This window comes from Platichthys flesus, chromosome 4, assembly GCF_949316205.1.
Source record: "Platichthys flesus chromosome 4, fPlaFle2.1, whole genome shotgun sequence".
Taxonomy (NCBI): Eukaryota; Metazoa; Chordata; class Actinopteri; order Pleuronectiformes; family Pleuronectidae; genus Platichthys; species Platichthys flesus.
The window spans coordinates 24,619,842-24,634,430 of NC_084948.1; the positions used below are offsets into that span (position 1 = coordinate 24,619,842).

At 45.1% G+C, this 14,589-nt stretch overlaps 1 protein-coding gene across 2 annotated transcripts in view; it reads left to right on the plus strand.

Annotated features, from left to right (window-relative positions):
* Window positions 1–14,589, plus strand: part of gab2 (GRB2-associated binding protein 2) — a 34,143-nt gene that overhangs the window by 11,255 nt on the left and 8,299 nt on the right. For both annotated transcript variants that reach the window (XM_062386266.1, XM_062386267.1), the window contains exon 2: window positions 4,292–4,592. In XM_062386266.1, coding sequence (XP_062242250.1) covers window positions 4,292–4,592 — 301 coding nt within the window. The remainder of the gene's footprint in view (window positions 1–4,291; window positions 4,593–14,589) is intronic.

The following is a 14,589-nucleotide window of genomic DNA, read 5'->3' on the forward strand; positions in this document are numbered from 1 at the left end:
GTGTTTGTGCAGCTGTGAGTTGTGTGTCCTGCAGCAGCAGGTAAGGCTGGAGAGTCGGAGACAACAACCTGCTGTCTCCTCCTCCTCCAGCCGCTCTAACAGGAGCGAGAGGTAAACAAAACTACTCCAGCCTTTTTCTACGTGGATAACAAACGTGTTTAGTTTGGATGTTTGCTCACGCACATTCAAAAACATGTTGACTGATGATTATCGGCAGGCCTGTTGACACAGCCTATTACTACACACACACACACACACACAAACACAAAGACACACACCAAACCACAAATTGTTCTGTGGCCGTAAAAGACACACCTTGGATAATTGTTTCTGCAGCAACCACCTGTAAAGTGCGTTAGAACAGTGATAAGTGCAAATACAGTTAATGGCTGCTGTGTCTTACGAGCTGCGGTGGACGACACACACCAGACTCCCCGTGTCCCTTTTATGATTCCTGTGAACCGAGCGCTTTTGTATGAAATTTTGTTTGTTTTGCCACCGGATCATTGTTTTGCCGACTGCCAGGAATAGAGCCAGAGCTTGTCCACCTATCAACAGGCGGAGAGACAAAGGGAATCGACCAGACAAACTAGTTTTGATCCTATTTTTAGACGCACAAAAAGATTGTTTTGTAATGTGTTCACTGCCGGCCGCCGCAAATAGATGCCGGACTTGTGTTCTCCTTTGTAGCCCGACAATTGTGTGTATGTGTGTGTGTGTGTGTGTGGTTGTGTGGTCAGGACAAATGAGACAATGTTAGAACAAGCAATGATCAAGCTTATATTGGATGATTGAATACAGCTGAAGGGTCTAGCAGCCGGGTTTTCACAGATGTGGATGGCTGCACTTCATAACATGTTATTTACAGTCAAGTTTTCCTAATCGTTCACTCTGCGTTTGTTTTTGCTTTTCGCTCTCACACACGTCTGCTTGGATTTGACCTTTATTTGACTTTTGTCTCCTCTGCTCTGTCCCGTGTCTTCTGCGGTGTCTGTCTTTGATGTCACGTTAGCTGGGGATGTGATTAGCGATCTCTCTGTGTTTCCAGCGCACTGTCCAGTCCACTTGATAACAAGGGCAGTGTGTCTATGCTTTCTTTTTTTTGTTTTGGGGGGGGGGGGGGGGACACATCAGTGATGTAGTTTCATACCAGAGCCATGAGTGGGGGGAGGGGACAGTTGGAGAGCTGGGAGAGTTCAGCCTAGTTTTACAGCTTCCCAGTGCTTAGACAATGATCGATGGGCTTAGACATGCTCTGTAGGACATGGCGGTGGGTGGGTTCGCTCGTTTCGCTGTGTCCTCCTCCCCCATGATTTACTTCACTGGGGAAGTTTCTTTTTTTTTTTTGTGCACATTTGAAAACAGTGCATGAGAAAGAGATAAGAGAAGCCCAGTCGCCAGTGGAGATGTTTTCCTACGTCAGAAAGTGTGACGGAGGAAAAACATAAATTAATTTGTTCTCGAATTCAGCAGCAACTGACTTTACGGTGGAAATACTCATTCTATATTTAGTCAGATAAGGTCCTTTTTTAAAATGAGATGTCTTCCTCTGTGCTGTGGAGCTGTGCTGATGTGTCGTGGGTTAACATGCTGGCTGCAGCTGAAGGATGCCAGGAATAACCCAGATGGGTCACACTGACCTCGTGAAACTGGGCACCGCTCCAGGTCTCAATTAACCGACGCTCGCTCTTTCCAGAAAAGGCAATAATATTGAAATGGGGTTTTGTAAGAGTTATAATCTTTCTGACTCGTGTAGTCTCGCTGAACTCAGAGGCCATGGGCACTTGGGAGAGAAGAGAAATGTGAATGTTTCTGTGGAGTGGTGGGATTGAACCTTTTCTTTCACACTCACTTGTTCATCTAATGACCGATGCATGTTTCTGCATTAAAGCTGCACCATCGATAAAAAGAAAAGAACGACCTGGTCCGGCTGTTGGAAATGTGACGCCTCCAGGTGGACCAATCGCAGAGCCGTTCCCCGACGCAATGTTTGAATTGAGTTGAAGCAACGAATCACGAAGCATGAATCCGCCTCAGGATGTTCACAGCAGCAAGAATCTACCATCAACACCATCAAGACCATAGTGCCTCTTATCAGTGGATCAGTCTGACAGAAAACAAAATGAAGAACTCTCACACCCCCCACCCCCAATACCTCTGAAGTTCAGCTTTGTGTAGAAGATAAGATCGAGAGTGGCACTTCCTGGACAAAGAGGAAGTGGGCTGCTGCCTCCATTCTGCTGCGTTGACTTCTCAGAGGACAAGCAAACAAAACCTGCAGCATAATGACATGATAAACATTATTGCATCAGAAACAATGGATACAACCTCAAAATATAGTGATGAGTCATTGTGTTACTTCCACTTGATTTACCAGCACTTTTTAAAGACTTTATAAATATGTAGTTCCATAAATATGGCAGGTAACACTCTGAAAGACACAATTTGCTTAATTATAATAAAAGCTGCTAATCAAATATTTGTTGCATATTAAAAATATATTTTTCAAGTTAATGGAACAGGGTAAATATTTGATTATATCACAAAAAGTAAAAATCACTATTTGAAACAATATCCTCAAGGTTATATATTCTTTATTTCAGACGTCAGTGAGAGAACAATTGTTGATAAGTTTAATATTTTATTAGGTTTATTTTCTAAATCTGAAGGACGCCCCCCCCCCCCCGACTCAAGAAGTAACAGCCACTTTTTCCTAAAGAAGCATGGCTGTTCTGTTAAACCCAACATCGGCTGAAGCTCTTGTTATTAAGCAACAACCTCCATCACCCACTCGTGGCTAGAAACCATTCGGTGGCAGGAAAAACATCGAAAAAGCCCCGTTTATGTTTATACTAAATATATAATATGTCTTTTATGTAGATACAAGAAAACCGCTCGTGTATCTTCCACGTTGTGAGCGTAAGCACTGAAAACCTGTCTCACTGAAACCAAAAGGCAAAGTGCCGCCCTGCAGCTACTTAAACTGCTCGATTGATTTATTCGACTCAGACGCACCACAGCATTGATCAACGAGCAGAATGCATATTAAAAATTAATGTGGAGTCAGAGAGCCACTGAAGAGGCCTTTTCCACTGGAGACATCCCAAACCTCCCAGTCCCAGCGTCCCAGTGTGGAGCGGCAGATAACCAATATGCACAACACCATAGAGTGCTGAAGCTGAAAATTGCTAACATCATTAATTTAACAGCGTATAAGAACATGTAGCAGATATTTCCAGGGGAACATCGTGGACGTTTGTGCATCTGTATGGTGCAAACCTGTTTTTTGGGGGGGAGTGTCGGGGGGGGGGGTTAGCCTTGCAGCAGGGTCTGTGTTGATGGAGAGCGAGGGGGTGGGGGGGCCCCCGCAGGATCCTGTGTGTCAGCAGCCTGCTTGTGAGAGACATTGCCTGGCGGAAGTGCATCACTGGCAGATGTCCAAAAAGTCCCCCCCCCCCCCCCCTGCTCCACCTCCCCCCCCCCCGTTTCTCCCCCTTTCCCTTCCTGGTCTATCTTCCTCTTTTGTCTCCGGGCACAGAGGACACACAGTCCCTTCAAGACGGCCACTGGGAAAACGTATGGATGTGTTGTAATCAAGGCCACTGTTCTTCCTTTGTGCTTCCCCCAGTTCAGAAATGCAACACAATGGCGTTTGTTGGTGACCACATGTTGCCTGTGGACGCTTCCCCTTCTCGAGTCCTCTCCCCGCTGGCGTCGGTGGAGCATGAACTTCTACTTTGTGATGAGTAGAGTTTGTTGACGTCCCCTCCAGCTGCAGCAACACAGTCGTATGCAGATGTAATGTGATGACGTGGTGTCACTCATCAGCTGTGGAGGCGGGAGGAAGGCTGAAGTCTCGTGAAACAAAGCTGTCGCAGAGGAGCTGTGCGTCTGGGGGGGGGGGGGGGTGGCGGGCATCAACACAGGAAATACGTTGGCAGGGAACAAACACCTGCTGCCTGATTCCCGCCGCCTCTGAACGTGCACATGCCAACCACACACGACCACGTGCGCGCCACAGTCAACCTGCTCAAAGTTAGCAAGACACAACCAACAGTTTGCACCACAACCCGAGTCCAGCTGTGGACGTGTGTGTCGCTGCAGCGTTCTGCACCGTGTGTAGTATTCTGCATCACTGGGTTATTTCACAAGTCGGTGGCCTCGATGAGCTTCTGTCAAAATCCAGTTTGAATGACATATTTCCATTTGGCTGCACTGGCTTTTTTTTTTTTGTTTCTTCTGTATTATTGTCACGTTCTCACCTTTTCCAATTCTTCCTGCTTCTCCCCAGGCGTGGAAGAAACGCTGGTTCATCCTGCGCAGCGGCCGCATGAGCGGTGACCCCGACGTTCTGGAGTACTACAAGAATGACCACTCCAAGAAGCCCATCCGGGTCATCGACCTGCACTGCTGCGAGCAGGTGGACTGCGGCCTGACCTTCAAGCGGAAGGAGTTCCAGGACAGCTTCGTGTTTGACATCAAGACCTCGGACCGGACCTTCTACCTGGTGGCGGAGACGGAGGAGGACATGAACAAGTGGGTCCGCTCCATCTGCCAGCTGTGCGGGTTCAACCAGTCGGCCGACAACCACGGTAGGGAGCCGTGACCTCCGCTTGATGCTCCATCACTCTGCTTCTGTGTGTCTCTGCTGTTTCCCACATCGGTAGTTCTCTGACATTGTTAACCCACACCGATTTAATATCCAATTAGCTGATAACCACTCATAATAACATCTCAAAATGACCACACTAATTAGGCCCTTTAATAAAAAACATTATCAATTTTATTTGTTCTTTCAACTTTGCTTAATTGTTTAATTTTGGCCTCAAAGAGAATTACAGAAGAGGATCAAGCGTCCACTATTAGTTAGTCCTGAAATTATTTGTCAGTTAATAAATTTATCAATAAAACATTATCCAATAATTATTCTCATATTTTCATTATTTAAAAGTTCTGCTTTTCCTTGTTTTATATCGTTTTAAGTTTAAATACCTTTAAGTTCTCTCAGAGAAAATAAGCAATTCGAAGACGTCCCATTGTACTTTGAAGACATTAATGGACATATTTCTAAAACATGTTTTGCTTAGAATAAACAGTAGAATATATGCAGTATATACAGTATAATACTGCATCTCTCAGGCAGATAAGAAGAACCAAACAATGCACCAGCATCTCCATCTGTCTCCCACTTTGCTCTCTCGAGTTATTTGGAGCAGCCTGCGTCTCAGTTTTCACACAAAAAAAAATCAGCAGCAGAGCTCGGACCACATGATATCATCGGAGATCATGTTTTTTTCCATCTTTGTTATTCGAGAGAGAGGAATCGGAGCGACGCTGCCAAATAAACGGACACAGTGTCTGAGAGGCCAATCGATTCTTCTCTTAAGTTGTTTTTATAGAAGGGTCTTTTGAAAAGGCTGCAGCAGATACAGACACTCTTGTTGTTGTCTTTTTGATATGTTGTGTGTGAGAGGGGCTCATTTTCCACTGTTGCCACCTATGATAAGAAAACAATCAGACAAGACACGACCACTTCCTTCTCATGCAGTGATGTTCATGTGTTTAAATCTCCCTTTATCGCCTGAGCGTCACTCTGCGGTGACCTGTTGTCATTCAAAACTAAAGTACTGCTATGACCTCAAATCAGAGACAGATAGCTACGTGATCGCAGGAGCTCTATAGCTGCGTAAATGTGGTTTCCATAGCTGCTGATGGGCTGATAGCATCTCTCTGCTCCATGAGAAAAAAAATCAACAACTTATATATCAAGCAGAGATGTTCCGATAACGATAGCAGCAACATAAGTGCTTCTGATACGGCAGAAGATCCAGGAATCTCACATTGGAAAGTACTTGAATGTCTTTGAAGTAAGTTTCACCAAGATAAAAATGCAATTTTCTTTTTACACAAATCGCTCCGAATCAGCAGTCGCACTGTCCTGCCACTGGCAAGTACTGCTGCTAGAGCTGCTGAGAAGAAGTGGGCTTTAGCTAGAACCAGCTAAAAAGTTAAGATACCAGCAATTTGGCAATATTTTTATTGACAATTGCAACACTAGAAATCTCCTAAAAGCATTTAAAGAACCACATGTGGAGTATACGGCTGTGAAAATACACCAAAAGGTTTGTTTGTTAGCAAGATTAAACAAAAACTACTGAGATGATTACCAATGGAACATGTTGGAAGGATGCAGTGTGGTTTAGGGAAGAACCTGGGGAATAACTCATGGGTCTTGATGCACAAAGGGAACTGATACCGATGCACTTGTGAAATTTGGTGCACTAAGTCCAGGTTTCAGAACCAGGACTGAGAAGAGAAAATGGTACCGAAACATCTCTAATATTCAGTAAAGGGCCTGTTTCGTAAGAGTCTAAATTTTCTTATTTCTGATGCTTTTGTTTTTCCAACCATCTGGCGGCTGCTGGACGTTAGTTCTTCGTGCACATGGCTGATCATCTGTAACGTGCATTATGTCCAGGTGTAGGATCACAAAAACAAACAGCTGTGCAGAGGGTAATATATGTAATGTTCACATCATAAAGGGGCACCCCCCCCCCCTCCTCCGGGGTTGCCGAGTTCAATAATGAGCAGGGTCCTCTCAGGAGCTGCAGCCAGCAGGGTGTGGCGGGGAGTGAGAGGCTTTCTGTCATGGCCGCTGCATTAGTGATGCTGCTTTCTGAGAGTGCAAACAGCACATCGGGGCCTAATCTGTCATCTCACTCTGCTTCTGAGAAACTTCATCAGAAACTGGGAACTCTCCGTCCAAATGGCAATTGTCACACTCTATTTCAGTCCAGAGCAAAGTAAAAAACTTGTTTGTGAAACCGTCTCATTCTCCGAAAAATCCTCATTCTCACTCCCCTCTGTGTGCCAGGGGGCTGTAATTTCCAGGGTTTCTGTGAATATCACATCCCCCCCCCCCCCCCCCCCCCCCCCCCCCGCTCCGCCACACATTAACCAAATCTGACTAGCATTTGACCAGCATCACTAAACCGAAACCAACTGGTTCTTTAGGTGAGTTTAATGGTCTCGACAGCCATGGAGATGTTTTGGGGGAAATGTTACGGTGCCGCTGACCTCACTGCCCTCGTATCATACTCAATATTCTCAAGTAGCTTAAAAACCTTCCCTGCATTCATGTTTAACAAATGAACCAAACCCGATTGTAGATGTTATTGTTTCATATTTATGTTCCTCACAGGTTTATTCACCTGCTGGTTCCTCCATTAGGTCGTTATCTTCAGTAAGTGGAAAAGCAAAGAAATGCATCGAGAGAGGCAGCCGTGGACCCTGAGGTGATAGACCCTACGGCTGAGTGAATTTAAAAAACAAATCCTCACCAGACACACGCACACTCCTCTTAAGAACTGTAGAAATAACACGCACCTCATACTTTGGAAATCCGTGTTTGCGTGTCAGGCTTTTCACGGGAAAGAAGCTGTTGACTCAGAGTGTATGCAGATCCATCCCCCTCTTACTGGGAACAGCTCCGGCCTCCTGCCTCCTGCCTCCTCCCTCGTGTGGTATCAAGTTGTTGTTGTTGGAAATAAATACTAACCTCCTGTTTTCATCAGCAACGCCCTGGAATAGAACTAAGCTGCTTGTTTAAATTAAGTTTTTACACATTTGGAAAAAACTGTTGAGACGGCTGATCTGAGGGAAACATACACTTTGATGATTACAATACAATCGCTGCCGCATATGACTGCCTCAGGCGACAGATGCTATAATAATAATAGTAATGATAACAGCTTATTAGGTACCAACCAAAGTAAATGGACCAGTTCCAGCATACGTCCTCTTAAGTGTCCAGGATTAAAAACAAACTACAGAGCAGGATGACGCAGCATCGAGTGAACAGGAATTGGACTTTGGCGACTTTATCAATGACAGTGCTCCATAAAAAGTTTTCACAGCTTGCACGATGTTTTACCTTCATTCAAGATAAGATAAGATAAAACTTTATTGATCCACACACTGGGGGAAATGCAGTTGTTACAGAAGCAGGCAGGTCAGAATGAGGAGGACAAGAGAATAAACATATTTATAAAAGACAATAGAATTAAAACTAATTTTTAATAATAAATGCTGAGTGTGTGCTTTATCTACATCTATCATTGTGGTTTATATAGAAATGTTATAAAGTCAAAATCAAGCTAGGAAAAACAGTACATAAACACAAATGTGCCAAAAGTTGTTTTCTGTTAAAAATACTTTATTTTCTGTTATAAATAGTATTTAATGTATTTATTTATGTGAACTCTTAAAGTTGTACAGACTTGTCTTCACATGCAAGATCTAAAAAGAACCGTAATTCAACTTGTACATAAAACAACAACATCATTTCAGAGTGATATATGCCGTGTGGCTGCGTGTGGCCTCAGGGCACATGGCGTGTTGTGTGTACTATTTGTGTACGGGCAGGGGTCTGTGGTTTGTTTGTTACCAGGTCCCGTGGTCCTGATAATCCCTCCGTGGAGAGTTCAGATGGTCAAAACCATCAACAAACCCTCCATCCTTCAACATCTTTCTGCCGCATTTCGCAAATAGTAGCTTTAAAAAAAAAAAAGATGAATCAAAGCAGTGTACACGCTCAGGAAAAACAAAGTGTCCTGGTTAGCGTGGTGGAGAACACACACTCGCTGTGTGGAAACTTCTCCCTGCATCTGACTAAACGGGGCTGGAACCAACTACCTGTCAACAATAAGGTGCATTGATGCAACAGCTGATGTCACCGAGCGTGTGTTGGCAAAAATGGAGCGTGTCGGATGAGAGGAAGGCTCTCGACCCGACCTGAGGACCTCCTGCCTGCATCAGTGTTCCTCCCACAGCATCTACCAACTCTATCTTGTATCTGCAGGCTTTTATTTTGTAATCATACTTTGATTAGGTGACTCAGACGTACAGGGCGGTAATTGGGAACCAGCAGAGGACAACTGTTCACACACCTCCCTGAGCAGGAGAGGCTGTGGGTTTTCCCTCCAGGCCGACAGCTGCAGACCTGAGCCAGTGTGTCACCGGACAGACTGGGAGTTACCTCGCTGACGAAGAGCAGACTCGCTCGGATTACACAACCCGACAAACAGAGGAAGCACAAACACCAAGTTGTGTAGATAGCACAGTGGCAGCAGGGAGAGGCTCCACCGGCCTGGAGGTGGTGTTCTGCAGCCACAGCGTTTACACACTGTACACAATGTCATGTTTGTTGTTTTAACGTGGCCGCAGTGCCGGTGTAAAGCACCTAAACGATTGTGAAAGGAATTAAACCGGGCTTTGCCAAACACTGGTGGGAACTAAGTTGTGTTGACACGCCTGTTTCTCAGAGTGTTTTCCTCAGATAATGGAAACCATCAGTTGTATCAACGTCTCCATCCGAGCTGAACCTCTGGTTAGTCAGAGCTGCCGCCTCTGGGAGCTGTGAAGTGGAGTTGGCCGAGGGCAGCACATGACGAGTCAGTGTTACGCAACCATCGACAGCAACTCTCTCCCAGTCTGTCTTCCCACTACGTCTCGATTTGGGTCTGTGCATTTTTGCGTTAAGAGTCTGAGGCCGATGTGATATGTGTTGCTCATCGTTCTGTCCTGATATCTCAAGAATGTCTTCAGGGAATTTTTTCAAATTTGGTACAAACGTTTAGTTGGACTCAAGAATTAACTGATTCGATTTTGGTGTTTACAGTTCAAGGTTGCATCACATTTCTTTCCCTTGCTAATATAATATCTCAAAAAGGGTGTGAAGTTATCAAATTTGGTGCAAATTCTCATGTGGGTTTTCGGATTAAAGGTCAAAGTTCAAGGTCACAGTGAACGTGATATTTGAGGAGCACCCAGAGGTCATTTCATTACACCTGAAGAGAATCCTTTCAACTTTGGTGCAAATGTTCACTAAGAGTCTCAGATAATGGGAATAGATTGACATGGTGAAAGGTCAAAGGTCACATCAGCCTCACAAACCATGTTTTTGCGCCTATAAGGAGTTTCTTCATATGTTTATCAGTTTTCTGTTGGATTTAAAGACTGAACACCACAACAGCAGTGTGGTGTTTAGAATTTCACTTTCATTCACATTTATTTTACAGTTGTTTTATGTCTGAAAACATTTAAAGAAACTAATGTATGGTATGAAGACAGCAATAGGTGCATATAAACACACAGTGCATAAATGTGTATACAGTATTTTTAAATAAATGCAAACACTCCCATCCTTTGATGTCTCAGAACACCTGCATGTCTGCCTCCTCTCCTCCCAAACTGCCCTTTGTGCGCATCGATTTCTGTAGAAGTAATGAGGCTCCATGGCACTGGAAGGTCAGGTTTCTGCTGCCACAGAGCTGTCTGAGGACGGCTCGCTGCTGCTGCCACGGCTGAGCATCCCATTAAACCACTGGCAGCATCTGAGGGATTGCTGGAAACCAGAGACTCGAGAATGCACTGTGCACACGCCCATTGGTCCAAATCACCAGAGAGAGAGAGGATGGCAGAGATTTCTGTCGGTGTAAATAGATGATGGATAAATGCAGATTTTCTTTTTTTAAATTGGGCGTCTCTGCGGATTCTGATAACTCCTCTGATCTCCTGACACATGCGTGCACTGAGAGTTATCGTGTGTTTCCAGGTCTCACAATCTGTTTGTGGGTGTTGGCGCTGTTGTTATCAGATACTGATGGCCGGGGTGTGTGGCGTGTGTCTGCACCCGGGGAGACCCACCCCCGAGCGCAATCTAATGAATGGAACATCATCTCGTCAATCACGGGCTTTGTTCTGTTCTGCTCTCTCTCTCTCTCTCTCTCTCTCTCTCTCTCTCTCTCTCTCTCTCTCTCCCTCTCTCCCTCTCTCTCCCTCTCTCTCTCTCTCCTGGCTGTTTGAACTCAGAGACGAAGCTCAGCTAAGGGACGAGGTTTCTCACTCGTCAGCACTCCTCCTCTCTTCTTTTTTTCTTTGTGTGTGTGTATGATGGCTACCACTCTGTTTTTTTCCCCTCCTCTGTATTTTCCAAGCTTTTTTCCCAGGGATTGAAATTCCATATTGTTTTTCAGGCGTTACTACTAAAAAAAAAAATCTGGCATTTCCAGCATCGGCATCAGCAGTTTTGAAAAGTGCTTACGTTTATTCACATAGATCTTTTTTTCCGAGGGGGGGGGGGGGCGTTCACACTGTAAAGCCAGATTGATAACTTGTTGTGTGGCTTGAAAATGCCGTCATGGTGACAGTGATCAACATCATCATGATCAAGGATTTTCCATCTCACTCGCGTCTCCGGTTTCCAAAATAATACAAATGTTTTCATTGGAGAGAAATCAACTCTCTCCCTTGCTTAGGAAGAAGAGGGGGAACATTCAGTCTCCACTTAGAATCAATGACTAAGGAGGGTCGTAGTGGAGAGATAGTAAAGCTGTGGTCACCCTCAGTTAAAATATGACATAAACCTTCCCTGACTAGACAGGAATTTAATCTAAATAATCAAAATCATTCAAGCAGTTTTGTAACATAATCAAATTCAGCTTCTCAGTTTTTCCTGGAATTTTATTTCATTATCTTTTCAGGAAAACTACAGTTACTCGTTTGTTTTCAGTTATTTTGTTGGTTATGACAGTTTTTCTACATTTTTCAATTCGCTTGGTGAATTTAGGTCAACAAATAATTCTTTGTTTTTTAATTCTGCATCAGCCGGATTCTTTAAATAATGAGTGGAGAAGCAAATCTCTCTGGAGGGTCACATCATTGAACCTGCAGCAACGAGGACACGTGTCCTTCTGCCAGCTGTTTATATTCAGTTGAGCTGATGTCTGCAGATGTTTATACTTGTTTTGTAATCAGCCTCCTGGATGACACACAGGCCTCCCACTTCTGTCCCCGTGTATTACATTGACTGTAATCAGTCGGCTGGTGGTGTCAGCAGAGATATGAAGGGTACTGGCAGCGCCGCCTCCTCCTGTGCACAGAGGAATCCTTCTATCTGTTCAAGTGTTAACGTGTGTAAGATAAAGGTGAAAAGGGATCTATCGGCAAAAATTGAATATGAAAAATAATCCTGGTGAAGTGTGTTTCATCTAAATTGTATGAATTGTTGTTTTCTTTAACCCTAGAATGAGTCCTTATATTTAAATTCTGTATATTTACATCAGGATTCTTTACAGAGGCAGACATTTTTTTTAACAGTAGCACAACCTACAGTAGTCTTTTGTCGTTTTCAGCATTCATCCAGACGTATCTATCTCAAATGCAGAATGATTACAACAGAGATTGTTTTTTAAATATTAAAAGTATTAAAGCTTATGATCACAGTACCTATATTTAAACCGAGTAAGCTGTGGCTTGTCCTGCACTAGCTGATCAGGCTGCACGTTGATGCAATCCCAGAAACCCATTCAACCCAGGATCCACCCTGGAGCTGGTCCTGACAGAATTACGACAGTGTGTGTGTCGTTGCTAAGAGCATCAACAAGGATCACATTCTGCCTCCATCAGGACTCCTGTGTGTGTTCCCGCTCTGTAATGAACCACACTGTCAGAACCGTTTATCCTGGTGGTTCTGGCCCGGTGTGGCTGCATGCTGCGGCTCGGCCCTCTCCAGGTGGACGTAGGTTCTGCAGTTTTTTTTCCGATGACAGCATGAAAAGTAACACTCATCCTCCACCACAAATTCTCTCAACTTTTCATCACCCCCCCCCCCCCCCCCCCCCATTGCTTCACAGCTACAGTATTTATCCACCCACCCACCACCACCACCAGCACCTTGCAGGAATGAGGTCATGGCGTTTTGAAAATGAGCCATTGTTTCTACATGCTGTGTAATCCACCGGCCCCTCACGAGCCCGGGCCTTTCAGGTGACCGATCAATCCGGCGTTTCGAGGTGCAGGTTGATGTTGAGACGTGGTTCAGGGGGCGGTGCTCACGTGACGCCGCCGAGCGAGCGAGCGAGCGAGCAGGCACAGGGAAATAATGTGATCAGGGAAACCGCTCCTGTGTGTCTGCTCTGCTCAATGCACAACCGAGCGGTGTGTTCGAGGCAGGAGGGAACAGCCATGTCACTTTGTTCACTTCAGCAGAGCGAGGAGGCCATTTTCTCTCTCTCTCTCTTCCTGCCGGGCGTCACGCTCCCTCGGCGCTAACAGCTCTGCTCGCTCTTCCTACCTATCCCATCTCGGCTCCCTCTCTCAGTTATGTCCATCTCATTGAGAGCTCCCAACCCCCCCCCCAACAATCCCTGCTAACCACACATGCAAATGGATTCCACTATGTTGCCTCCTGGGACGCTGTGTTGCTTTAAAGAGCCACTGGTCCAGCATCCCCATGAAGGAAAACAAGTAATGTAGGATTATACTATAAGACGAGAGATTAACCCCTTTCCTCCAGGTTCCATGCCTTTTCTTCAAGGGCACCTTGACGGGGGATCGAACCTATTCCTTCACCTTTGTGTGGGCCGACCCCTGCAGAGCCTTGACATGTCTGAGGTTAATTTGCAGAACCCGTCGTAGCCTAGTGAGCTCAGAGGCTATAATTCTTAAACACAATCTCTCATGAAGCCATTAAGGAAATTGCGTTTTTTCTAGTACTCGTTTTGAAAGGCAGGTGGACGAGCGTGTTCCCACAGATGATTCTTTTTTATGGAATATTTTAGGGGGGGGGGTTAAAAGCGCACAACGAGAACAAATTCAAACACTTCCCTCTTCCTTCATGTCTCCACCGGGCACGCTTTCATTTCAATAGGTCAGTGATATGTTCTATTTCTGTATCTGGTTTCAGATTAGATTATCGTATGTCCTCTGCTAATTCTGGCCGGGCCGAGAGGAAATGAGCCCCCCACAAAGACCTTCTTGTTCTTGGTGATGCAGCAGGGTTCTAATTTTGGCCCCCGGAGACCAGCAGCCAGCTTCTATTAGATTATGGTGAGAGAGCAGAAGAGACAGTAGGTGATGTATTAGAGAGAGTAATTGGAAGATGGCGCATGAACTTAGGGGCTCTTTGACCCGGAATAGCCATATGTCGCTCACCAACCAAAAAAAAAAAAAGGTCCTTTAATGCATCGCCGCTCTGATGTTTGTCTCAGGCCGAGGAAAGTCCCGGGAAGGACGTGTTGTCTCTTCTGGGTGCTTCGTTTTGATGTGGACGTCTTCAGCGTTAGAAAACTGGATGTATGACTCTCATGTGTTTCACGTAGTTTAATATATCACTTGAATTAAGCACCTTGCATCAGATGACACAGCATATTGGGGGAGGTCCAGTGTTTTTGTTTTCTGCTTCTATTTCTGTGTTGTGGTTCCAGTGACATGATGGAATTGCCTCCCAGTGGTTACATACATCATCAGAGCCATTAGTGTCAGTGATGAGCCGTGTTTGGCTCTTCCATCAGCCGACCGGCCCCGTCCTCTTTCATCTCACACGCCACATTCATCAAAACTCATTTAGGGCGCAGACACACACTCCTTGATAAGTATATTTTCACATTTTAAAAATGTCTGTCCGTCCTCTGCATTGAAGGGATCAATCCAGCTTGGTTTGTTTTTCCACGTCGCTCTTCTCTGATGAATCAATATCTCTGCCCGTGTTAGTGGGGCCCAGTCCTCACCGCACTGGATGAAAGCTTT